This window comes from Lissotriton helveticus, chromosome 7, assembly GCF_964261635.1.
Source record: "Lissotriton helveticus chromosome 7, aLisHel1.1, whole genome shotgun sequence".
NCBI lineage: Eukaryota > Metazoa > Chordata > Amphibia > Caudata > Salamandridae > Lissotriton > Lissotriton helveticus.
This window is the reverse complement of record NC_136068.1, coordinates 74334815-74362145: the sequence shown is the minus strand read 5'-3', so window position 1 is coordinate 74362145 and position 27331 is coordinate 74334815. Positions and strand designations below refer to the sequence as shown.

Sequence of the window (27331 nt, the reverse complement as noted above, 5' to 3'; positions counted from 1 at the left end):
CCTATGTGTGATGTATTGGCTTTACCTATGCTCGTTTTTGGACTGATTTTCTACTTAAACAATTTTATCTAGTACCAATTATGCAACTGATCACGTACCTCTCACATTATATCCATAGGTGACGTTTTTGTTCTTCTCTGAGCGCTCAGTTTATTATCAACACCAGTAATATGTTTGTCAATTTTTATTCATAAAATGATAATTGTTAAAACTTGTAGCATGAAGTAAAATATATTTTTAGGACGAATAAATCAATTTAAAGTATTGTGATTATTTCTAGAATGCGTGAGTGACTCGGTCGTTTGGTAGCTTTGAATGAAACCAACTAAGCACTATGAGAGGAATCACTTGGCAATATCTGATTTGTTTCTATACTTTTCCAGATTTCTATTCTAGATAGGCAGAGGTAAACAAATTACTTAAGGCCTGAAATGCTCAAAAAAAGTCATACTAAATATTTTTTTTCTCTGTGTGCTTTCCAATCTTCAGAACAGGCTGTGGTAAGCACATTTCTTACCTTGATGATCCACTCTGCTCAAAATATCCAAAGTTATGCTTCAAACCTATATTGCAAAAGACCCTTTGTGAGATTACTAAGAACTTACATGGGTTTACACCCCGGCCATTGCGTACCACGGATTGCCTTTATTGATGCTCTCTCTTGCGTGCTTCATTTTCAGTGGCTTTTCTTGCTCTGGGTTGTACATCTTGTGTTTGTCCCTATCCTGGATCATAGCCTTTTTACTATCTCTCTCATTGGCTGGCTTCTATCCTTTCACCGTTCACCTTTAGGGAACTCCTTTTTTCTTTTTGAGTAAGCTCTCCATGAGGGTGCAGGTGTGTTGCAGCTCTCTCACTCGTGTGCATCCCCTCCTAACTCCAGCAAAAACTCGCCCCCAACGTCCAAGTTGCTTTTTACCTAATGTTACCATCTTGGATCTGTAAATGAAAAAAATGGCAGCTGCTTCATTTTGTAGGCATGCATGCATAACGACACATTCATGAGCACACGTCACCGCATGCACTCACATACAAAATCATGCCGCTTTTACGGCAGCATTATTGTTTTATTCATTCTATTTGTTTTCCTTTTGGCCATACTGCACAGCAAAGCCAATAGGCCTCAGAGGTGAGACCTGTTGGCTTTGCCAATGCTTTCTGTTTTTTTTCTGTAATTGTTGGCTTTTGCCTTAAGTCAAGTCAAGTCAAGTTAGAATTTATATAGCGCACTACATACCCAGTGGGTCTCAAGGCGCTTGAGGAAGGGGGGGGAGGTTTACCTATCAAATATCCAGGTTTTAAGCTGTTTTCTGAAGGCTAGGTGGTTTTGGGTAAGGCGGAGGTGGATGGGAAGGGAATTCCAGGTTTTGGCCGCTAAGTAGGAGAAGGATCTTCCCCCCCATGGTGGCTTTGTGGATGCGCGGAACAGCGGCGAGGGCTTGGTTGGATGAACGCAGTTGGCGGGTGGGAGTGTAGAAGGAAATGCGCGTGTTGAGGCAGTCAGGTCCAAGTTCGTAGAGGGCTTTGTGTGCGTGGGTGAGGAGACGGAACGTTATCCTTTTGTTGACGGGGAGCCAGTGAAGGTCTTTCAGGTGACCGGAGATGTGGTCTGTGCGGGGGATGTCTAGTATGAGTCTGGCTGAGGCGTTTTGGATGCGTTGGAGTTTTTTCAGCAGTATTGCGGTGGTGCCGGCGTAAAGGGTGTTTCCGTAGTCCAGACGGCTTGTAACCAGTGCGTGGGTGACCGTTTTTCTTGTTTCGGTGGGGATCCAGCGAAATGTTTTTTTGAGCATGCGTAGGATGTTGAAGCATGATGATGAGACGGCGTTGACTTGTCTGGTCATCAAGAGAGAGGAATCCAGGATGATGCCCAGGTTCCGTGCGTGGTCCGTCGGTATGGGAGCTTTTCCTAGGGCCGTTGGCCACCAGGAGTCGTCCCAGGCGGATGGGGATGCACCTAAGATGAGGACTTCCGTTTTGTCCGAGTTCAGTTTCAGACGGCTGTGCTTCATCCACTCGGCTACTTCTTTCATCCCTTCATGCAGGTTGGTTTTGGCGGTGTTTGGGTCTTTGGTGAGTGAGAGGATCAGTTGAGTGTCATCCGCGTAGGAGATGATGTTGAGGTTATGCTGACGTGCGATGGTTGCGAGGGGGCTCATGTAGACATTAAAGAGGGTAGGGCTGAGAGAAGATCCTTGTGGTACGCCGCATATGACTTCGGTGGCTTCTGCTTTGAAAGGGGGGAGCCGGACTCCCTGAGTTCTTCCAGTGAGGAACGAGATGATCCAGTCTAATGCTTTTCCTTGTATTCCGATGTTGCGGAGGCGTTGTATTAAGGTGCTATGACAGACTGTATCGAAGGCTGCAGAGAGGTCGAGGAGGATGAGGGCGACTGTTTCTCCATTGTCCAGTAGTGTTCGGATGTCGTCTGTTGCTGCAAAGAGGGCGGTCTCGGTGCTGTGTTTGGCTCGGAAGCCATATTGTGAGGAGTCGAGTGATTTGTTGGTTTCGAGGAAGGCGGCGAGCTGATTGTTGACGGCTTTCTCAATGACTTTGGCAGGGAAAGGGAGGAGCGAGATGGGGCGGTAATTTTTGAGTTCGGTGGGGTCAGCAGTGGGTTTCTTCAGAAGGGCGCTGAGTTCGGCGTGTTTCCATTTTTCTGGGAAAGTGCCGGATTTGAGGGAGCAGTTGATGACGTCTCGGAGATGGGGTGCGATGATGGAGTCTGCTTTGTTGAAGATGTGATGGGGGCAAGGGTCTGTGGGGGATCCGGAGTGGATGGAGTTCATTAGGCGGATGGTGTCTTCTGTGGTGATTGGGTTCCAGTTGAGTAGGTTATTCAGGGGGGGTACAGGTTCGGAAGTGAGAGGGGTAGACTGATTTATGGGTAGGTTGTAAAAGCTGTTATGAATGTCGGCGATTTTGTCATGGAAGAAAGAGGCGAGGGAGTCGCAGAGGACTTAAGAGGGGGTGATGTCGTTGGAGCTGGCGGTGGGGTTGGTGAATTCTTTGATGATGTTGAAAAGTTCCTTGCTGTTGTGGGCGTTGTTGTCTAGTCGGTCTTTGAGTGCTGATTTCTTGGCTGTCCGGATTAGTTGGTGGTGTTTGCGGATGGCGTTTTGAAGGCGGCATGGGTGATATTGTTTGGGTCTTTTTTCCAAGTTTTTTCAAGGGAGCAGCAGAGTTTCTTGGATTTCTTAAGGTCATCATTAAACCATGGGGCGTTCTTGCTTCCTTGCTTCATTTGATGTTTCTTCAGGGGTGCTAGTTTGTCGGCGGTTTGGGTTAACCATTGTGTGAGGTTGATGGCGGCTTGGTTCGGGTTCATTGAATAGGCGGGGGGATTTTGAAGAAGTGATGTGGAGATTTGGTCGATTGTGATTTTGTTCCAATTTCTTCGTAGAGTTGGTTGAGGGTGGTTGTGGATCGTGGTCTTATTGTAAATGAAGTGGATGCAACTGTGGTCCGTCCAGTGGAGGGTTGTGGAGTGAGTGAAGGAGATGTGCTTGCTGGAGGTGAAGATAGGGTCGAGTGTGTGTCCTGCATAGTGGGTGGGGGTGTTGACAAGTTGTTTGAGTCCGAGATTGGCGAGATTGTCCAGGAGGGTTGTAGTGTTCCTGTCATTGCTTTTTTCCAGATGGAAATTGAGGTCTCCCAGAAGAAAGTATTCTTCTGAAGGGAGGGCGTGTGGGGTGATGAAGTCCTTACGTCCTTCTGCTTTGTAGTAATATTTGTTACTTGTGTACTAATGATCTAAACAATTCCAGGAAGTTCTAAAGTGCAAGAACATGTGTCGGCTAGTTCAAACAAGCCTTGATAGCATACCAGAAACTCCTATGTTAGATAGAATCAATATATTACCCAGCAGATGTAGAGAAGTACAGACCCTAAAGTACTCAGATAGCTAGGGTCACTCTATAGTTTGTTTCTTCACAATTTGTGTTTTTGCAGCTGCACCAAGTATTGCTTCAGTATGGCTTTAAAGGGATGAGGCTGACCTTATTTTCCAGGCAACATCTACATAGGAGTGTTATAGTGCTTTATTTGAGCCGGGGCCACCTGTACTCCTCTCTGGGGACCAGCACTTATTTTTCTTCATCAGACATTCCCTGAGAGCAAGAGAAGGGTAAACACACATAGGGGAAATAAGGAGAAAGATGGAAGAAAACGTCTCAAGAGGAAAAAGCAGGAACCTGCAGGAGTGAGATAAAGTGACCGGGAATGTCTGGCAGTCGATAATTGAAAACTGCACAGCCTTGGTATTTGGCGTGCTAACATGTAATAGCACCGGTGGGTGGGTATCTATTTTTCCCCTTTTTACATCAAATATTCATGCTCTGTTTTACCTCTGTGCATGAGGGTAGAGCAAGTTTGGCAGGCAGAAGCCACATGAAAGCTCGACTTCTTATGGGCTGGGACCTCGAGCTGACACTGTGCCACCCTTGAGGCTCGAGCCTGGCTCATGGTTTAAGAGGCTGACCCACCTCTGATAAGACCATTGTCAACAGTTTATCTTATGTTAGATGAGATCAATATATTACCCAACAGAAGTTTAGAAGTAGGAAACTTGGGGTGGAGCTGTGGAGTCCTTAGGTCGGAAATTCTGGAATGGCCTTAGCCCCCCCCGCCCCCCTATAGATCACAACCCAAACTATTCTACTCTCAGGAAGCACCTCAAAAAAGTGAACCTTTTGAAGGAGTTTTTAAGAAAAGTGACTGTGATGCAGGTGTAATGCAAGTAGGTGGCGTCTAACCCTAGCCTCTCTCTCCCCTCCTGTTTTCTTTCTAATTCTCCTGCTCCCTCCTACTGCTTTACTTCCTCACTACGATCCGAATTATAGTTTTAGTATAGAGGGCAGACAAAATCACAAACCACCAACCCCGCTCTACTCATGTCAAAAAAAGTTGTTGTTTAGTGAACAACCGTGGTGGTACAGCAGAGCATGATTGGAACCCCAAAAATTGTAATGATGGTGTAGAAAACGTAAAAAACTGAATTAACCACCTCAATGCCTATCAAGTTATTTACATTTCTATTGTATAGCATACAGTATAGCAAAAACAATGTTGATGGAAGTGCTTTGTAAATTATACAGTGTTTATTTTTGGATGCTCTGATTCGCCCTAGTATTTTTGTTTCCAGGTGGTTTCATCGCGACATCAGCGGCCTGGATGCTGAGGCGCTCCTGAAGAACCGAGGGGTCCATGGCAGCTTCCTGGTCAGACCAAGCCGGAAAACCCAGGGTGACTTCTCCTTGTCTGTGAGGTGAGGAATGAGACCCTCTCCTGTCCAGTACCTCCCCTGCTGCTATGTCCTCTCCCCACTAACCCTTTCCTTTCACCTCCCCAGGGTGGGCGACGCAGTTACCCACATACGCATTCAGAACATGGGGGACTATTATGACCTATATGGTGGCGAGAAGTTTGCCACCCTCTCCGAGCTGCTAGAGTTCTACACGAAGGAGTATGGGAGCCTGCAGGACAAGGATGGCACCCTCATCGAGCTCAAGTACCCCGTGAACTGCTCCGACCCAACCTCCGAGCGGTAAGTGGCTTCGAGTGAGGTCAGGACTGAGAGAGCGCAAACTGATATAAATGTATGAGTACATCACACTTACCTATAGTAAGCACAAGTCATGATGAGAAATGCCATGAGTGCTAATAGTATCTGAAATTATATTCTAAATGTATAGCTAATATAGAGATTTAAGTAGAAGTGGAACTAATACAGAAATGTGTGACATTATATGATTTTATTAGACGTGATTATTTTGAATCTATGTCGTGTAGCTGTTAACATATAAGATGGTCTGTGGTAAAACGCAGAACGTGGTAGGCCTCAGGGCCAGAGCTGGAGCTAAAAGGGAAGGTGTTTCTTTTCACGACACAGATTGTTTAACGTTTTTGGTCATTGCATTAATGGGCCATGATTTAGAGTAATGTTTTCTAAATAATAGAATAAGAGTTTTAACATGCTTTAATTAAATGAAGAAATTGAATGCTATAATCATAATGTGAAATATTGTAGGCCTGAAATGTTTTAGCATTGATTTACACGTACATGTCTGGGCTGAGAAATGTTGCAAGCCTTTTTAGAAGTCTATGAGAGTTGGGTTCTTGGCGGCAGATATCTGTCTGCAACAGGAAAGGGGGGATCCAATTATAAGTGAATGAATAGAGGTCTGTTCAGTAGACGGCCCAGACATGGAGGAGGGTTCTGGAATGTTTAAGGGGTATCAGCGGGCCGGAGAAGAGACTGAGAAGCAAGGTCAACTCTAACGTCTGAGGCCCAATACAAAGCATCATGGAAAAAGCCTGAAGTTGCACCACGTGAGAGGCGTTTCGCAAGGGGCGTCTCAAATGTTGTTGACTGTTTTGTATTAGGGACAGCACCCCTGGGTGGAGTTAGAGCAGAGACCTGAGGACCCTTTAGAGAGCGGATGGGTAGGCAGTGAGGGGTCATGACTGGAGAACTTTAGATTTTCACCAAGAGACTTAGAGTGGGTGACTTCCCTTGGGGGTCATTCATTGCTGACACCTTTGTTAGGTTGGGATTTGGTTAAGTAGGGATACCATCTAGAACAGGGTAGGGACGCCTAACCTGTGTTTGTTTTCCTCCAACCTAAATGAAGGAGAGATATGCGTCTATGCTGATAGCTTTGCTATTTTTAGAACTTGTGTTAGTGATTTCTGTTGCTCGTCTGAGGGCTTTTCGAGAGCACATGTATGTAATTGGACCTGTGTATCTCGTGAATCTCATTCTGAGATGCTTGTATTTGCAGCTCATTATATCTTTACAATAAACTTTTGAAACCTAGAAGTTGTCCGTGATCTTTGAGAGTAGAGTCCTTTCTTGGGTGAACTAATTTGCAGATAGGTGTACTGTTTCCTTCCAAGACAGGCAATAAAGGTTCAGTCGACCAGATCGAGGTTTGGATCAATAGATATAAGGTATCGATCAAAATCTCGCCCTTTCAGTTGGTAGCTATAGAGGATGGTTGCCTTCTTGAGGACGGTGACCTAGGCCAGGTTAGCTTACCCCAAGGCCCCTAGAAATCGATGATCGGAAGAACAGCCCGCAGATGAAGATCCGGATGACGTGAGACAGAAAAAGCAGCAGTATCAGAGAGAGTGAGTATAAAGGGTTATGCGTGTTAGATTGCGGTGTTTTTGTATTGTATCTATGTTGTAATGTTTGGCGGAGTTGAATGTCTGTAGAGTGACTGTGGAACAGGTTGTGAGCGCGCGCAACCGGTGGAAATCTTAAGTTCAAGGAGAGCTTAAGTGGTTCGGGTGTATCGGACACCCAGAGTAATTGTCAACTAGTGTGAAGGGGGTCATGAGGTACCATTGATCACCCGAGAGACCGAGATAGGGGGAACGTAAGAGTGAGTGCGTGAGTAACGGACGCTGGTCGGAAGTTACTGTGTGTGTAAGTAACCTATCAGAAAGACGATAGACATCTCGTCAGTTGTGTTGACAATTACAGATAGACTGTGGACGTACAGTCGAGAGAAGTGACCGCTTGGTCGGAAGTAGTCATTTTTCAGTGTATGAATGGGACGCATGCATAACCGGGAGACGAGTTGAGAAAGGAGGGGTGCTGCTGCGAAGCGGAGAAAAGAGACGTCAGGTGGTGTCGCGCAGCGATTGGCTGACGGGAGAAAGACCGCGCTGTGATAGGCCAGCTAGCGAACACGTCATACAGGGTCGCGACGTGATTGGCCAACAGGAGAAAGACCGCGCTGTGATAGGCCAAGCTAGCAAAGCCGCGACAGGATTGGTGGAGTGTCATCAGGAAGTAAACAGAGTAGCGAGGCTGGATTTTGTGCGCATAATTATGAAGTGTTTTAAATGGTTGAAAGCGCTGTTTAAGAAAGAGAGGCGAGGATCGTATGAAGGGGAAGAAGCCCCGCCGGAGGGTACGCCAGCTCGTTATATGGCAGTAAATGTTGGGTTGCATACGATCCTTTGGATATCAGAGTGGAGTAAGATTACTGAAGGAAATGAGGAACTGACGTTCCCGAAGTACGGGACGTTCAGATTAGAGGTGTTACATCGATTGAAATCAATCATGACCTCAAAGAGACCCTTGCCTAGACCAACCCAGTTTGAAGCCCTTGAAGCATGGCTTAGGGCAGCGCATGAAAGGAATATGAACAGACGACAAGAAAGGGTGAAACGCTCGGTAAGGGCAGTACAGGATGCCAGGTGGGATGCGGATGCTAAAAGATGGAGAGTGCATAATTTGGAAATAAATAAACTGTACCCAGTGTTAGAGGCGCCAGTAAATAAAAGCCCCATAGAAGATGATGACGAGAGCGAAACAGAGGACAGCCTGATAAACAGATTACTGACAGACAGGCCACCCCCGTATAATAGAGCAGGGGGAGAGGTCGAGAATACTGAAGGAGAAAAGGGGGGCAATGCAGGAGAGCATAGACTGCTTCCCAGTTCAGAGTGGGATCCTGAGCCAAAGAAAGAGTTGCTCCAGCCTAGTCAGGTGCAACAGGTAGTCGGTAGGTTTGTGGTACAAAGAGCGCCGGAAACGGAAAGCGCCACATCCTACCCATTGCCAGATGCACTACAGGTACCTGTTACCATAGGTCCTATAATATCGATATATGACCAAGAGAGAGCAAAAGGGGAAGAACGGAAACGGAAAGACAGAGAAAGAGCAGAGCAGGCAAGGAGGAACGATACCACTAATTCCCCAAGTCAGATGCCAATACCCAGAGAGTGGAGTACCCCGATGCACACAGCAGGGGACCCAGGAGGAGATCCTGGGGGCCCTAGATGGCCAAAGGATCTGAGGGGATCTGGACGAAAATCCTTTCAAGAGCTAAATGAGTACATGAAGCAGTGGGATGAGGCAGTGAAGGCTCAAAAGTGCATCAATGCTGCAGAAGCAGAAAGGGAAAGTCAGGACAGCAGAGCACGAACTCACTGCGGGGCTGGGGAGAGTAGCCCGGAGTGGGACTGTAGAGGGAGTAGGGGAGTCACCCATTGGGCCCGAAATGGAGGTAGAACAGACCTGGAAAACGGGGGCCCCGGGAATGGAGGGGTGGCGTGCCCAATACTCAGTGAAGGGGAGAGGAGAGCGCAAGAGTACAGGAACAGCTTTAAGTGTCCACACTGTGTGCCTGGCACCAGAGAACAGAATGGGAGTTGTGAGAGGTCGCACCATAGTCCCTGTGATGACAGAAATGAGCGCAGCCCAGGGAATATGGGGAACCAGGAAGGATCGTATCGGATACTGAGCGATACGAGGCAAAGGGAGTGTAGCGACCAGAGGGAAAATAACAGAGAGATGTGCGGTGAGAGGAGAGAAGAAGACGAGAGTAGGCAGAGAGAGAGTAGGGATAAAAGGCCCGTGTTCCATCACCTTCCAAGATTGGATGGCCGAGCATGGGACCTGGAGAGATGGGAGCAAGGGAGGCCACCCATTAATTCTCCCGAGCCCAAACGCAGAGCTCGAAGTTGGGATGGTAGGGAGACCAGTGAGCCCCCTTCAAAAGACATATTGCGAGCTGAGATAAAAGCCAAGAGACTAGATGTCTCCAGCTTAAGGTCAGATCTGGATGACATGGTAGATGGTACCCTGCCTTTAGAAAGAATGGAAATGTATGAACAGGATGAAATACTGTATATGGCAAAGGACATCACACGAAAGGCGAGAGCAGTCCATGAGAAGTTAGTCGAACTAGCAGGCAAATATATGGTGGACTTGTCAAGAACCAAAGCATTACAGGGTAACCACAGGCTACATTACTCAGATCGAGATCTAGATGAGAGGAGAACGATTGGGCTGAAAACACACATAAGGGAATTGATTACTGGAATAAGGACATGGAGGGCACTAGATAAATGGGAAGAGAGGTGGTCCAAGAAAGGGACCGGCAGAAGAAGCATGATTGGTATAACACCAGGACAGCAGGGAATAGAAGCTTACCCTTTGCGTGAAGTTGCCAATGGGAGCTATGTACATGTCCCTTGGAGTAGGGGAGATTTAGCTGCTTTTACCACATCTTTCCCCAAGTTACGAGAGAGCCCCGTGGAGTGGTACAAGCAAGTCGAGAGGTTTGTAAAAATCTCAAAAGTCCTATGGATAGATCTGAACACGCTGTTTGACATTGTAGTACCAGGAGATCTGTGGACAGCATGCAAGGTTAGCGCTGAGTGGCCCACAACGGAACCAGAGAGAGATGCTAGGACTAATGGGCCGTCCGAGATCGTGATGGCAAAATTCGAGAGAGTGATGACTTGGCTGAAAGAAAAAGTGCCAATGCAAGACATAGATTGGGTCAGAATAGACAGAACGAGACAGGAACCCAAAGAGACAGTCCATGAATATTACGAGAGATTGCTGAAGGCGTTTAAACAGTATAGCGGCTTGGATGTAATGGATCCAAAGGACATAGGGCAATTCGTGTCCAAGTTCGTCCTGGGACTGAGACCGGATATTAGTTTAATGATTCAGCAACACTCGATTTGTTGGCAAAGTAGACCCCTAGATGAAATACTGAGATATGCCAGGTACTGCTGTGATGAGGTAGACTCCAAGGCTAAGAAACTAAAAGAGAAGCTGATGGTGGTACAATTGCAGGCAGCAGGAAAAGGGGGACCGCAACAACAGCAGCAAGGGACAGGTACAGGAGGTAAGAAGCAGTACAGTCAGAACAAGGGTAATGAGGAGAGTACTACCTTCAGACCCAGAGTAGACATAGCTACCTTGAAGAAAACGACTAGGTGTCACCAGTGCAACGAGTTGGGGCATTGGAAACGCGAGTGCCCTTACAATGTAGAGATAGGAGAGCAAGAGATAGAGGAGGAAGAGGTCCAGAGCGCACCTATGAGAGGGGCGACGCCATACCAAGGAAAGGTGCTCAAAAGGGGGGGGGCTCCTCCCCGAGCCCAGTTCCCGCAACCTCCTCGAGTAGGGAGTATGGGTAAGACCTATAGACAAATGCCCCTGTTTGTGGAAGGTGAAGAATGCTATTATGTGGACCCATTAACCGGACAGAGAGTGGAAAGAGAAGACTGCACCCTTGGGGCAGCCTTAGAGGTAGATCAGAGGGGACCCTATGTGGAAGCAGAAGTAGCAGGGTGCCCTACGACATTTCTGGTGGACACAGGAGCCACTAGATCCACGATCAGATCAGCTGCAGTTCCAGACCTGCCCATGTCTGGAGAGACCATACAGGTGGTAGGGGTCGCAAACAGGAGAATAACCAGCCAATTGACAGAACCGGTACAGGTGAAAATAGGGAAGTACAGCGATGAGCACCAATTTGTGGTTTGCGATTCAAGCCCTGTGTGTCTGCTAGGAAGAGACCTGTTGTGCAAATTGAATTGTACTATATATTGTACACCCCAGGGAGTGGAGGTATTGACTAATGATGATGATGCAGATTTCAAAGTTGCAAACTCAAGAATATGTGTGGAGCTGTACCCTACTTTGACAGTAGACGAGCTTCCCTGGGATTTGAGAGAGACAGTGGCATCAGAGGTATGGGATTTCACTGGGGAAGAGATTGGATTGGTCAAAGGGGTGGACCCAGTGAAAATTGTAGTGAAACCGCATGCTGAGTTCCCAAGAACACCCCAGTATAAATTGACTCCAGAAACGATTGCAGGCATAAAACCCGTGATCGAGTCCATGATTAAACAGGGAATACTGAAAGAAATCGTGGGTAGTCCATGTAACTCCCCGATTATGGGTCTGCAGAAACCAAATGGGAAATTTCGGATAGTACAAGACCTTCGAAAGATTAATAACATAGTCGTTTCATGTTGTCCAGTGGTACCGAATCCATCAGTGATACTGTTTCAGATTCCATTCCAAGCTGAGTGGTTCACTGTGATAGATCTTTGTCAGGCTTTCTTTTCGATCCCGTTGGACGAAGATAGCCATTTTCTTTTCGCATTTAAGCTGGAAAATCGCGTCCTAACATGGTGTCGTATCCCTCAGGGGTATACAGAGAGTCCATCGATCTTTAACCAGCTTCTGAAGAAAAATCTTGAAAGTCTAGTGCTGCCCCAGAAGTCAGTTCTGGTCCAGTACATAGACGACCTCCTTGTGGCGTCAGAAACAGAAGAAGCTTGCAGGGAAGATTCCATTGCTTTGTTAAATCACCTAGCTGCCAATGGGCACAAGGTGTCCCCGGGAAAATTGCAGTACTGCCTGACAGAAGTACAGTACTTAGGACACAGAATTGAGAAAGGCAAACGAAAAGTGTCACCAGACAGGATAGAGGCGATCATGAAAATGAACGCGCCTCAGACACAGAGAGAGGTCAGGATGTTCCTAGGGATGGTGGGTTATTGCCGACAGTGGATCGTGAACTTTTCACTGAAAGCAAAGCCCTTGCAAAAACTGACGCACAAAGAGGTGAGTGATCCGGTACCATGGGACAAAGACTGTTTGATGGCATTCTTACAGCTGAGAGAGGACCTGTGTCGTGCTCCGGCATTGGGAATGCCTGATTACAATAAACAATTCTTTCTTTACTGTTGTGAGAGAGAAGGTTGTGCGTTGTCTGTGTTGGTCCAAATCCATGGGAATGCCCGTAGACCAGTTGCTTATTTCTCGGCTACTTTAGACCCAGTAGCCGCAGCGTTGCCCGGATGTCTCAAATCCGTTGCTGCAACGGGTGTCAGCATTGAGAGATGTGAAAATATCGTTATGGGGCACCCGTTAGAGGTGTGCGTGCCACATTCTGTTGAACTGTTGATGACCAGGACCAAAACACAGCATCTGACCAATAGCAGGCTCACGCGCTATGAGCAAGTTATTCTTGCTGCAGAGAACGTGACCCTCAAGAGATGCTCTGTTTTGAACCCTGCTACCTTAATGCCACTTCCAAATGATATTGATGATGATGATGAATATACAGACCATGACTGTCTCGATGTGACTGAACTATGCACCAAACCCAGACCCGACATCGTGGATGAGCCACTGACGGACCCAGATGAAGTTTTCTTTGTCGATGGCTCATGTGTAAGAGACGAAGTTGGGCAGTTGAGAGCAGCTTATGCTGTTTGTACAATTGAAGGAGTTGTGGAAGCAGGGTGCCTGGAAGGAGTACACTCCGCTCAGGTAGCCGAGATTGTTGCCCTAACACGTGCTTGCTTAGCAGGCAATCAAATTCGAGTCACCATCTACACCGACAGCCAATACGGGTTTGGGGTAGTTCATGATTACGGGCAGTTATGGTCTCAAAGAGGGTTCATGACTTCTTCAGGCTCTCCCATTCGCAATGGAGAGTTTGTGCGCTTGTTGTTAGAAGCATTGCAATGTCCAGCAAGTATCGCAGTTGTAAAGTGCATCGCACATACCAAAAATGAGGACTTTGTTTCGAAAGGCAATAGATATGCTGATGAAGTTGCGCGGTATTGCGCAGAACAAGGTTACTCTTTCACAGAGGTGGATGTGGGTGGAATAAATGTGAGAACTGAATTAGCCATGATACTGGAAACTGTTGATACTTGGGATGAATTGTCAACCATGCAAGAAAATGCTCCTGATTCAGAAAAGGAAACATGGGTAAAGGCAGGATGTGTAGTGGGTGAGACTCATTTTTGGGTCTCAGCAGACGGCAGAGCAGTGTTGCCCAATGAGATGGTGAGTCCAATGGCTAGACTCATACATGGTCCCGTACACTTAGGGAGAGATGCTATGCTGAGAGTGTTTAGACAGACTTGGTACAATCCTAAGTTTAGAATAGCAGCAGAAGCAGTGTGCCAGCGTTGTGTGACCTGCCAGCAGCTGAATGTAGGGAAAAGAACACCAGTTGCACTAAGTCACATAGGAAGGTCTGGAGGTCCATTCAACAGAATGCAGATAGATTTCATTGAAATGCCAAGATGCAACCGCCTCCGCTATGTCTTGGTGGTTGTTTGTGTGTTCTCCAGATGGGTTGAGGCATACCCTACACGTAGGTGCGACACCCTCACAGTGGCTAAGTTACTGCTTAGAGAACTTATCCCTCGGTTCGGGGTGCCGGCCTTTTTGGAATCAGATAGGGGAACACATTTTAACAGCGAGCTTGTGAAGATGATTTGTGTTGCACTGAATATCGACCAAAAGCTCCATTGCAGTTACCGACCAGAAGCCTCAGGAATTGTGGAACAAATTAATGGCACGATCAAGTCCAGAATAGCGAAAGTTTGCTCCTCAACGACCCTGAGTTGGCCTGACGCCCTGCCATTAGTACTCATGAGCCTTCGTAGTACCCCAGACAGAAGAACAGGGTTGTCACCACATGAGGTGTTAATGGGGAGAGCAATGAGACTGCCATCTATTCCAGCTACTGCACTGTTAAATATCACAGATGATATGATCCTGGACTATTGTAAGGGGCTGTCTGACGCCATGCGTTCTGTGTCCCTTCAGGTGCAGGCTGCAGAGGTTCCAGCGTGCCAGGGCCCTTGCCATGACCTGTATCCTGGGGACTGGGTCCTGGTGAAGAAACATGTGAGAAGAAGCTGCTTGGATATTCGTTGGCGTGGGCCCTACCAGGTCATCCTGATCACAAGTACAGCTGTAAAGGTGGGAGGCCTGCCCAACTGGATACACGCGTCGCATACGAAAAGGGTTCCAGCACCTCTGGAAACAGCTCCTCTCTCGGATGGACGTCCAGCTGAGGACCAAGAAGCCATAGAGGGGGCTAGCCAAGCTGTAGAGGTGCCAGTGGAAGCAGGGAACGAGTCTGACCAAGCTGAGGACGGTCAGTACAACAGCGAAACAGAAGACGCTACAGAGGGAGAAGACAGCTGGGAGTACGAGTCTGACCCTGACAGGTCTGAAAGAGAGCGAGAACAGACCAGAAGGAGAAGGAGTAGAAGGGCACGTGGAGAAGCAAATTGGCCGCAAAGAAGAAGTTCTAGCCTGAGGTCAACTCCAGAAGCAACCCTTCCTCCGATATCAGAAGACTCAGACCCAGAAGAAGGTGCTCAGGGCGCTGAAGCACCAGACCGAAGAAGGTCAAGAAGAGTGCGTGTGCCTAACAGAAGATACTCCACACCTGAGTGGACATATCTGGCGACAAATGTCTGTGAAACCGGAGACAGGGAGGATCCGAGCGGTGGTGGTGTCCAGTTCTGAGCCCATTATCACCGTGGAAATACAACTGTTGGTACCCGGTGTCGAACAAGAAGGGTCACTAACATTCGTGCTCCCCAGACCTCCCCGCCTCAGCAAGTTAAAACACATGTTTCTTACAGAATTGAAATTCCCCGACTTTGGTACCACGATAACAGCACATGAAGAGCATACTCTTCGCATGGAAATATTGAACTATGCTATTGAAGCTGCAACCACAAATCTAATAGTCGATTGTTAAAGGACTTTGTAAATAAAGCAAGCAGAAGAAAAGAAGATTACCTAGCGCCCAGGAAGCAGAGAATTTTAGGGAACCCCTTGAGTGGATGGAGAAGGGCTAGGGTTGTCTTTTTGAACTGTGAAAGGACTTTTTGCGAAAAAGGCTGTCAGCCTCCAGCTGTGTGGATTCTAAAGACAAAAAAGGATTGAAAGAGACTGTAAAGGAACGAGAGGAAAAGAACTTTTTTGCAAAGAGAAAGGGAAAAGCTAGATTGTCTGACGAAATGGAGGCCGGCACCCCGAACCGCAGAGCTAAATGTATAATAGGTACACTAATAGTAGGAGTGATAATATTAATAGCTTTAGTGGTAACAATTTCTTATGTAAAGGGACATGAGGAAGAGGTAAAGGTAACTGATGCGAATTCTGTAGTAACACTTACACCCACTGTTGCAGGTGAGAAAAGGGAAAACACTCAAGAGAAAGCGTTATTGGCTGCAGAAGCCCGCAGGTTACATGTAGACGAGTCCCAAGGAGACTTTAGGTCAAATGCTTATGCTAAACTTTTGTATGAATACGTGGATGCCATGGAGGTTAAGGATTGCTACGTCTGCATGCAGTTGCCTGCGTCTGTAGATGAAGGAATTCGATATCATCACCTCCCTCTGACATATGGCATTACATGTAGCTTATTGCTTAGTATATTTTATGAGAGAGATAGTTTTGAATACTATTTCTCCAATTATGATTCTGTGTTGCCAGAAGTCCCGAATTATAAGCAGATGAATAAATGGGATTACTGGAAGAGTGAAGACAGATTGGCCAAGTTCTTCATTCCTTGGATTACCTTAGATACTTCACATGCCCGTAGAAATAATCTGACATGCAAGGTGTCAGAAGTCGAGAAAAAGTTCATAGGGCAGGTGGATGATCGTTACAGGAGACAAAAGATTTTGAAAAAATCAGGACAAGGGAAATTAGATTGGACCGAGGAAGAGAAGTCACATAAGAGAAAGGGTAGTAGTGGTCCAATAGCTTTAGATAAAGCGCAGAAAGGAAAGTTATGTCTTCACCGAGCCAAAACGTATTATGAAAATGTATACGTGGGTGAAGTTGACTGTGAACATGCTTTTAATTTAGAGTACTACACTAAGGATTTCCTGAAGGGAATGCAAGTAATTCCAAATGTGTATTTTGTATGTGGAAGAAATGCTTACGTGAGACTACCTGACAACTGGTATGGATCATGTTACTTGGCAATTGTCTTCCCCAAAATATATCATGCACAAGACTTATTGATCATTGAGGGCCAGACATCATCGAGGGGAAGGAGAGATTTAGGCGATGCAGAAATGGTTGGAGATGTCTTTGGAGCTATGTTCCCTCTTTTGGGAATAATCCTTAATGATGTTAAAATTAGACGACTGGCAACAGTTGTCGACAGGTTGTCTGCCAGCACTGCTCAGTCCTTAATGCTGGTAGAAGGAGAGATGCAATCGATAAGGGCTATGGTTCTTCAAAATCGGCTTGCATTAGATGTCTTATTAGCGAAAGAGGGCGGAGTCTGTAAGGCTTTGAAGGTTCAGGAATGTTGCACTTACATTCCAGACCTTTCAAAACCCCTTGAGAAAGTTATTAAGAACATAACTAATATACACAAAGAGATCGAAGACTTGAGTAGAGAAAATGTCTGGGAAAAGGTGGGCCACGGAATGAGTACAGTTGGAGGGTGGTTTTCCACCTTGGGCAAAAGCTTTATTTGGTATATCCTAAAGCCTATCATCATAATATTGATCTGTGGGATAATATTGTGGGGATTGGTGAGGGTATTCAAATGGTACAGAGCAAGAAGGTCAGAAAGGGCCCAAAGAGAACAGTTGCAGAGATTGGCTGCCATACAAGATAATCAGTACAGGAGCCTGAGAGCTCTGGAAGCGCAGAGAATGCCAGCAATAACTGCAGTTTAAATGTTAGTGATGACCCCGAGAGGTCATCAAAGGGGGGAACTGAGAGAGCGCAAACTGATATAAATGTATGAGTACATCACACTTACCTATAGTAAGCACAAGTCATGATGAGAAATGCCATGAGTGCTAATAGTATCTGAAATTATATTCTAAATGTATAGCTAATATAGAGATTTAAGTAGAAGTGGAACTAATACAGAAATGTGTGACATTATATGATTTTATTAGACGTGATTATTTTGAATCTATGTCGTGTAGCTGTTAACATATAAGATGGTCTGTGGTAAAACGCAGAACGTGGTAGGCCTCAGGGCCAGAGCTGGAGCTAAAAGGGAAGGTGTTTCTTTTCACGACACAGATTGTTTAACGTTTTTGGTCATTGCATTAATGGGCCATGATTTAGAGTAATGTTTTCTAAATAATAGAATAAGAGTTTTAACATGCTTTAATTAAATGAAGAAATTGAATGCTATAATCATAATGTGAAATATTGTAGGCCTGAAATGTTTTAGCATTGATTTACACGTACATGTCTGGGCTGAGAAATGTTGCAAGCCTTTTTAGAAGTCTATGAGAGTTGGGTTCTTGGCGGCAGATATCTGTCTGCAACAGGAAAGGGGGGATCCAATTATAAGTGAATGAATAGAGGTCTGTTCAGTAGACGGCCCAGACATGGAGGAGGGTTCTGGAATGTTTAAGGGGTATCAGCGGGCCGGAGAAGAGACTGAGAAGCAAGGTCAACTCTAACGTCTGAGGCCCAATACAAAGCATCATGGAAAAAGCCTGAAGTTGCACCACGTGAGAGGCGTTTCGCAAGGGGCGTCTCAAATGTTGTTGACTGTTTTGTATTAGGGACAGCACCCCTGGGTGGAGTTAGAGCAGAGACCTGAGGACCCTTTAGAGAGCGGATGGGTAGGCAGTGAGGGGTCATGACTGGAGAACTTTAGATTTTCACCAAGAGACTTAGAGTGGGTGACTTCCCTTGGGGGTCATTCATTGCTGACACCTTTGTTAGGTTGGGATTTGGTTAAGTAGGGATACCATCTAGAACAGGGTAGGGACGCCTAACCTGTGTTTGTTTTCCTCCAACCTAAATGAAGGAGAGATATGCATCTATGCTGATAGCTTTGCTATTTTTAGAACTTGTGTTAGTGATTTCTGTTGCTCGTCTGAGGGCTTTTCGAGAGCACATGTATGTAATTGGACCTGTGTATCTCGTGAATCTCATTCTGAGATGCTTGTATTTGCAGCTCATTATATCTTTACAATAAACTTTTGAAACCTAGAAGTTGTCCGTGATCTTTGAGAGTAGAGTCCTTTCTTGGGTGAACTAATTTGCAGATAGGTGTACTGTTTCCTTCCAAGACAGGCAATAAAGGTTCAGTCGACCAGATCGAGGTTTGGATCAATAGATATAAGGTATCGATCAAAATCTCGCCCTTTCAGGACTCTTAATCCTTCTCTAGTCCTGACCTGCATGGCTCTTGTTAAGCAGCAGATCATATCATTCCAAGCCGAAGATCTACAAAGTCTAAATATTTCTAGCCAGGCTTCAAGGGGACAGCCAGTGGAAAGTAAAAGGTTTTGGGCCAGATGAAGGTGGCCCATTACCGGTCGGTAACGGCCGAAATTAACGAATTTCGTCCGTTACCGACTGGTTATAGGCTTTTCTTATGTAGGGGGCCGAAATTAAGGATTCGGTAATTTACCGAATCGGTAATTTAAGGAATCCGTAAATTACCGATTTCTTAAATACAGATTCGGTAAATTACCGAATTCCTAATGTAGGGAGCACTTAAATGAGTGCTTATCCCATGTTAGGATTCGTTATTTACCACCAACTACAAGTTGGTGGTAAATAACGAAAAGAAAAAAAAAGAACTTTAATAATGCAAATTGCTTCAGTGCCATGTTGCAGACAGGCATGTATGTCTGCAACATGTGCACACATAAACAATTGAGGGGTGCAACAGGTTGTCAAAGTGACACCCTGTCACCCTTCAATGTTTTCCCCCTTTTACTCAATCGGTATTTACTGATTTTTAGGCCCATAGGAATGAATGGCAATTACTGAATCGGTATTACCGACTCGGTAAATACCGAATCTTAACGATTCGGTAATTTTTACTGAATTTTTAGCTACATAGCGTTTACAGATTCGTAAATACCGAATCGGTAAAATTCGGTATTTACGAATCGGTAAATACTATTAACCCCTTCGACCCTCATGACGGAACGGTTCCGTCATGAGCGTCGGTTGAGCTGTGCTCATGACGAAACCGTTCCGTCATGAGCCCATAGGCTCATTACAACGTTCAGCACAGCGCAGGAATCTGCGCCGCGCTGATGTGGTTAACCTACATCTACCCCCTAGTCTCTTAACCCAATCTTGCAAAAACAATCACTAACAATAGGTGTTCTGGAATGTGTTGATGATGTCTTGTTGGGTTGTAAACCCTATTATGCAATAACCCGTTTAACATTTTATGAGTAAATAATTTCCTTATCAAAAGAAAAATGTCAGTCAGTGGGTAATGCTGCAAGTGGCCATAATCTATCAAATGCAGAAGAGATTATCATATTTGGGAGACTCCCAATATGGACGCAAGAAGACCATCAAGAGCCTGCACAGCTTGAAGTTTTATTTTAAACACGTCACAATTCTGGTGATCCCAGGCTCCCTTTTTTCAAATAATATTTCATATGTTGGCACTATAAATAGACAGGGCTTAACCGATGAATTGTCGATAGTGTTTCGCAGATAGAGGATTGCCTGTGTATAGCATTAAATGTGAAGTGTAATTGTAAGTAAATACGTCACTTCCGCATTAGATGTAACATCAGTCTGTCTCACATGATCACTTGATTCAGTCTTCCTTGCCCCAGGCCAGTTCGTGAATAAACGCAGTTCTTGGCTCATATCGAGATAGTACTCACTCTTATCGAGATAGTACTCACTCTTATCGAGATAGTGCTCACTCGTATCGAGATAGTGCTCACTCGTATCGAGATAGTGCTCACTCGTATCGAGATAGTACTCACTCGTATCGAGATAGTACTCACTCTTATCGAGATAGTGCTCACTCGTATCGAGATAGTGCTCACTCGTATCGAGATAGTACTCACTCGTATCGAGATAGTACTCACTCTTATCGAGATAGTACTCACTCTCACCGAGATACTACTCACTCTTCAGCTCTCATGACTTTCTTCTGTAGTGAAGAGCAGTTCCGTGACCAGGCAGCATAGGGGAAATGTCAGATTGCATAAAAATATTGTCGCATGTCGCATCTTTTCCACACATGTTCTGTGTCCCCTAGACCTAGAATCATGGGTTACGGCATGTTTCCATGACACCTTCTTCTGGGCCAAATAAATATTTCTTAAATGTATGAGTGATGTGTTTTCTGGTATGTATTATCTTTGATGAGTTGACTTCTTGGAGCGACACAGTACAGGAAGAGGATCCGGTGATAAAGTCACAACAGTTGCTTGGTGATGGTACCTGTGTATCTGAGAGTCCCACAAGCGCACACAGAGTTCCTGATCTCTCTATGGAAAGGCCTACTGTTCAGTAATTTCTAAAGAGCCATTCCCTCGGCTCCTGTCTTACTGCAGCATCATTGGAAAGTGTTTTGGTGTCATGAGGGATTTTCCCTGCCACCATGGTCCGGCGAGCCTGTGCTTACCCTAGTTCCAGGGTCTTCAAACTGAGGGTAGCAGGGGGGTGCCCCCCTAGGGGGGCCTCAAGTGTTCCGAGGGTGGAGGCAAGGGGGGAGCAACTGGCTCTGGCCAAAAGAAGCATGATACTGATAACTGTGCCTTGTTTTAAGCAGAAAAAAAACAAGCGGCAGTAAGCCGCTCTGTGATTGGCCATCACTAACATCTTTTGTCATTTATATCCTGGCTAGGAGTATGTGTCAATAGGGAAGGGACTCCAAATATTCTTCAAAAGCACCACCCCATTTCTAATAATCACCCTCTGGATACCTTTACACATTTTTAAGGCCTGCCTGACTAGAATAGTATGTTTGGCAATCATGTATTTGATTGCATTTTTAAAACTGTAACAGAACTTAACTGCAATGTTTGAAGTCTAGACATATTTAAACATTGCTAATTTAATAGAAATAATTGTGAAAAATTCTGAGGGGGACTCCAATTATTTTTTTCCCCCACAGAGGTTGGGGGGGGGGGGGAGTGATGCATTAAAAAGTGTGACGACCACTGCCCAGAGCATAGTGAAAGATAGCTAGGCATATGGTCCGGCCTACCACCCTTCTGTGAGAGGGGGGTGCAGAGCCTTTTTACAGAGATCTACATCTAAATCTAGTAAGTTAACAAAAGTAAATGTTGGTGTTAATGCCAAATTCACAGGTTTGCTTTTCCACCTGCGGCCTGTTCACTTCGGTTGTTTTGCACCTTTGTAAAACGGAGTGCAAGAACTGCTCCTGGTTTCTGAGGGGCACTGAAATACATATTCTTATCCTGGCAAGAAACCCTACAGCACGAGTCCAGGGTGAGGACAGAACAGGAAGGGTTTTGAAAAAACTTGTTTTAATTTCCAGCACTTTCTTCTTCTGCACAGCCGGACATTTTGATTGACAACATTATTGGGCAGGTCAGTTCAAAAACGTCATCACACTCAAACCCGGAATTGCCTCTTGAATGATAGGAGTTGCATTTGCCAGAAGTATAACGCACATTTTATCAGCTGTGGTTGGATGGAAACGCGGAGTCTGCCCTTCTAGGATTTGTACTTTGACCCGTGGACACCCATCGACTATGGTTCTCATGCACACATACACTGCAGGAAACACAGAGATCATTGCAGAAGGCACCTAATCCGCTGATCTACCTTAGCTGGATTGAATCCTGTTGCCTATAGACTGCACATAACTGTCAGCACCAGGGGCATTAGCCAACTGAGCTAACCTACCAGAATTGTACAGCACTTGGTACCGCTGACACATAGGCGAGGCAGAGGGGGGTTAATCCTCTACCATGCGCTGGCACCTGTTCGGAAAGTGTTGAATGGCACTATGGGCTCTGTGGGAAACCAGTGCTTAATTTGAGCCTGTGGTTTCCGGTGCTCAGCACTGGCACTTAATTGTCAACCCTGGCAATTCTGACAGTTGCCACACGGTGGCGCTGTTTGTGCAATTAAAAGTTAAGCAGAACAATAAGCACATACATTAAAAACAACAAATACCAGCAGCCCAAGCCGTTCTTATTGCTTTGGAGTCACAAACAGTCAGAAATGTCACACTCGCAGCAGTGTGATGGTTAGTAGCTGTGTTGGTACTGTCTATTGGCAGCACAGTTAGTGGAAATGGCTGGTACACACGGTGGTGGCCTCATGACAAGGTCCCTGGCACTTATTTTTTTTTCAAATTAAGCAGTGTAGGGAAACCTTGTGCAGTTGTTTCTGCTTGATAAGTGGGTTCTCCTATAGGATACCGCGCCTGGTGAGGCGGGTCTCTCTAAGCCCCACCCAGTAGTGACAGAGGCGCAGCCCACTGAGTGCACTAAATGCAAGCAGCCAGATATCCCGTATAATCCCCCAGGAAGAGAAGGCAGCCCGCATACCCGCTGTCCGGACGTTCCCTACAGACAGGGCTCGAGTCGGGGTACCACGCGGGTGTCCCCCACTTATTCTACAGGGTGGACACCGTCCCCCCGGCCAAACAGCTGGACTTCACCTTTTTGGCCTCTCTGGGACGAAATCGGAGCCACCTCTCGTGACATCACTTCCTGTTGTGACATCACTTCCGGTGACAGCGTCCCCCCACTTTTTTTTTTAGGACTTGTGCCCTGCCTACAGACCTCTTTAGTCGCCAGGTTACTGGATCTAAACTATCACAGACAAGGACAGCGATCCCTTGAGTGATCGCTGAGGCCAGTGCAGCGGCATAGCTATCTATGGTGCAGTAGGTGCAGTGGCACCGTGGCCTAAGGCTGTGAGGGGCACTCTGCACACCAATTACAGATTGTTTTACAATTCACAAAAAGGGGAAAGGTCCACCATCTTTGCCAGCATTGGGGCTCAGGAAACATTTGCTGTGCGTCGGAGCCACTGAACTGTGAGCAGAAAACGAATATTTCCGCTCATGGTTACTATATTTCCCCTACATGACGTCACTGGACCGTTGAGCCACAGGGTGTCGGGAGCCAATGGGGAAGTGCCCTCTACCACCAGTGAGGGAAGAGACGAGGCCCTGTGAGCCTAAAAGGGAAGTGAATGTGCGTTTTTATTATTATTTTTTCATATAAAAGGGCAGAAGTCATTTTTATTTAGTCCACTTCTTCTTACTCGTGGAAATGTCAAAGTGTTCACACTGTCGCCTTCACTGAGAAACACTGCAACATCATCTCATCAAGAAATCCCCCTTGGCGCTGCTGGAAATGAAAGCTAAAGCCTCAAGCCAGCGGCCACAAGCAAGTACACAGCAATCGCAAAGTTATGGCACTGCCACATGCTACATGCAGAGGCGGCTCCTCCGCTAAGGCGGAGAAGCGTCGCCCCTCTGCCTTTCAGCACAGCAAAAAATGAAAAATTAAATGAAAATAACGCAATGTTTTTATCATTTTATTTTTCTGTGCTGGGCAGTTTTGTGGGGCGGGGCTAGGCTGCACGGGGAGGGGTGGTGGCACCCTCCTAAATGCGCATGAATGTTTGGTCGGCCATCTGGGGCAGGACAAGCATTCATGTGCACTTTGCATGTTCTCCACCCAGGCTGCGTTACAGCCTGGGAGGAGAACGGTATACAACCTTTACAACGAAACTTTTACAACGAACTACCATTACAACGCAACTTTTACAAAGCAAACTATTACAACGCATTGCTCTGGGGGCGCTCTAGGATAGGGAATAGGTTAATTTACTATCCAATAACCTTCCCTACTATCCACGGGGAATGGAGTTGGAATAGTAAATTAAACTATTCACTATCCAGCGCCCAAAAGCATTATGCGTTGTAATGGTATGCGTTGTAAAACTTACGATGTAAAGGTAGGCGTTGTAAAAGTATGCGTTGTAACGTCATACATCCGAGGAGAACAGCCCAGGCACCCATTCCCCATCTGAGCGCCGAACCACAGCGCTCAGACCAATCACAAGGCTGTCTGGCTTGGGGAGCCTATCCTGCTTCCTGTTCGAACAGAAGCCAGGAAGAGGACGGAGAGGACGAAGGAGAGGCGGTGGCGGGCCAGCCGGCTGAGAGGTAAGTGAACGTTTTAGTTTTTTAAATTTATTTTTTCACCTCCCTTCCCTCCCCACCCCACTACTGCTCCGTGAGAGCAGCCGCGGCTGGCTACATGCCACATTGTTTGGCGCTCAGTGCCACAAAACGTGTGCCTTTATGCCCTTATTAGATGTAAAAAGTAGCAATGCCACAATATTTAGGTCTGGCTGAGAGGTAGCGTTAGCTGTGTGCCACAGCTCATCATCAACACCCAAAAATATACACACTGGATTTGGGTCAGCCCTCTTCCTCCATTGCCTGTTTGGAAGTGTCATTCACATTTCAGACCAGCCCACATAGTACGTAGCAGGTACCTCTTTGAACAGTTGAGTATTGTATTAGGCAGTAGTTACAGAGGTCTGCCTGGAGGAGGTGCTCTTTTACTATTCAGGTCTACAGTGCAATGTGAATGAATGTGTGTATATGGTCTTTCTATAGCAGAAGAGACTTTCAATTAGAGTTGTGTATATGCACATGTATCTGCTTGTAAATATCTCTAAAATGATGGTCCTAAAGTATGTGCTGGATTTACTTATCAATTCAAATTTTTATGAAATATGTGCATTTATTGTAATTGTCAGATTTAAAGCTACCAATAAGTAATCTTATATTGAAAGTAACTCGCTTTATTTTGTTTGGCTGCAATTTTTCGTATTGTATAATGAACCTGATCTGCGTTTGAACTTATGGTCACAGGTTGAAGTTCCTGGCGGCTCCACCCAGTCTTTTATCTATCTCTGGTTGATAGAATGAGTACTATTAACTTGGGTATTAAGAAACATCTGTTATTTCAGTACCAAGATGCAATGTGTGAGTTGGGTTGGGGGGAATTGGCAGAGTTTGATTCTGCGGAATTACATACGTATGTATTCTTCAAAAAAACCACCCCTATTTCCAGTATTGACACTGGATACTTTTACACGTTAGTAAGGCCTGCTGGACCAGAAAAGTATGTTTAGCGATCATGTAGTAGATTGCATATCTATGTAAGGGCAACGAGGTGTATCAACTCCTGTGTAATGCATACCCCTTGTTGCCCTTACATACTCATGAGAGCAACGAGGAGTATGCACTGCAGTGGTTTAAACAAGGCTGGATAAGGGAGCACTTAGTCACACTATGTTTAAACCACTGCAGAATAAAGTTTCATCTACTGTAGTTTTTAAAAATAGAGAGACTGCTTTCTCTTCCAGTCCTGTTTAGAAGACAATTACAATGCTGACTAATGCTGCTGGCAGGGCGGCGGAATTTATTAGTAATTCCGCGTTAAATGAGTAACGCGAATTACTAAATTCCTCCAATTAAATTAAAAATTCCATCCGTCCCTAGCGAACATGTCCTATGCCCTTGTCTTCCTTAGAGACCACCTTCCGGGTGGTGGGATGTCCCACTCATACCACAGAGAAGGGGTCCTGGGCCTGGCCTTTCAGTCTTATTAACACGTCACATGTCTCTTACACTAGGAACATCTTCTGGATACTCTTGTGTCTCCCTCAAACCACAGAGAAGGGTCCTGGGCCTGGCCTGTCAGTCTTATTATCATCTTGAACCCGTGTCCCACAATAAGCGTTTTGGGCTATGGGGGTGACCCCTTGCAATCACCCTGTTTTACCTTTATTTACTTATTGGATTTAGTTCCTTCTTAAATTAAATAACCCTTACACGCATCTGATTTACCAGGACCTTGTAATCCCCCATGATGTGGCAGAGCTGATGCAGTGGTCTGGCAGCGTATTGGGTGCAATGAACCCTAAGTACACCCTCTACTGCGAACTCTTTGCCCTGGTTTGTGTGTAAGAAAACACAAGGAGATGTTGGACGGAGCGCTGAAACTTTTCAGATACTCGCCCTCAGTCACAGATCTGGATTGAATCCATCATCGTTCTTTAGCTCTCTTCGCCACCTCAGTTCAGACCCAGCTATATGCAAATCAGTCTTGACCCTGTGCCAAAGAAACAAATTAGGAGTCTGGCCTCTGGTTTGATTGCAACTTGAACTTTACTGTTCAAGCATGCAAAGTCGCTGCTAACTGCTATGGTCTTCTTAGGCTGAAACGGAAGATCCTTCCTCTTCTCCCATTTGATGCCAGGCGTATGTTGGTTCAAGCCCTCATTTTGTCGCGGTTGGACTATTCGAATGCAGTCTACTTGGGTGCACCACAAGGAACTATTAAGAGATTACAGATTGTCCGGAATTGCGCGGCCCGCCTTTTGATGAATATCCCTAAACGTAATTCTGCTAAGTTGGCGCTTAGTCGGTTGCATTGGCTTCCTGTTCAGGAAAGAATCGGGTTTAAGGCAATGTGTATTGTCTACAAGTCCATCTCTGGTAATGGTCCCTCCTTGATTTAGTCCATGGTGCAATTATATTGCACCAAGAGAACTTTAAGATCTAATAACAAACGACTGCTTGCAGTTCCCAGGATTAAACGGTCACGGACTGGAGGCCGGCAGTTTTCATATAACGTGGGCAAATCCTGGAACCAGCTTCCAGATTTCATCTGCCTTGAATCTGACCATCTTAGATTCAGGAAGCAGCTGAAGACTTTTCTCTTTCCTTGATCAGTGGTGAATGATTTGATGTCACAGGAAGCGCTGGGATGCCCTTGGGTAGCCATGCGCTATACAAGTGCGTATTCATTCATTCATGGGAACAGTCCAGCCCTAGCTGCCAAGCCAGGTCCTCCCTGAACCGGAAACAAGCATCCTGGGACCGGTTTCTGGGTAACACCCTTCATCAGCCAGGCTAGCTGTACACCAGTGGCAAAATGAGCACGGGACCCACGTCTGGGCATA

The 27331-nt window shown here is 45.9% G+C and overlaps 1 protein-coding gene across 10 annotated transcripts in view; it reads left to right on the top strand.

Moving 5' to 3' along the window:
• Window positions 1-27331, top strand: part of LOC144768102 (tyrosine-protein phosphatase non-receptor type 6-like) — a 291008-nt gene that overhangs the window by 137105 nt on the left and 126572 nt on the right. For 8 of the 10 annotated variants that reach the window (XM_078651500.1, XM_078651498.1, XM_078651494.1 and 5 more), the window contains 2 exons: window positions 5144-5266; window positions 5351-5545. In XM_078651500.1, coding sequence (XP_078507626.1) covers window positions 5144-5266; window positions 5351-5545 — 318 coding nt within the window. Of the gene's footprint in view, window positions 1-5128; window positions 5267-5350; window positions 5546-27331 lie in introns of all 10 variants that reach the window. The other 2 variants (XM_078651492.1, XM_078651491.1) reach the window with 1 other exon arrangement.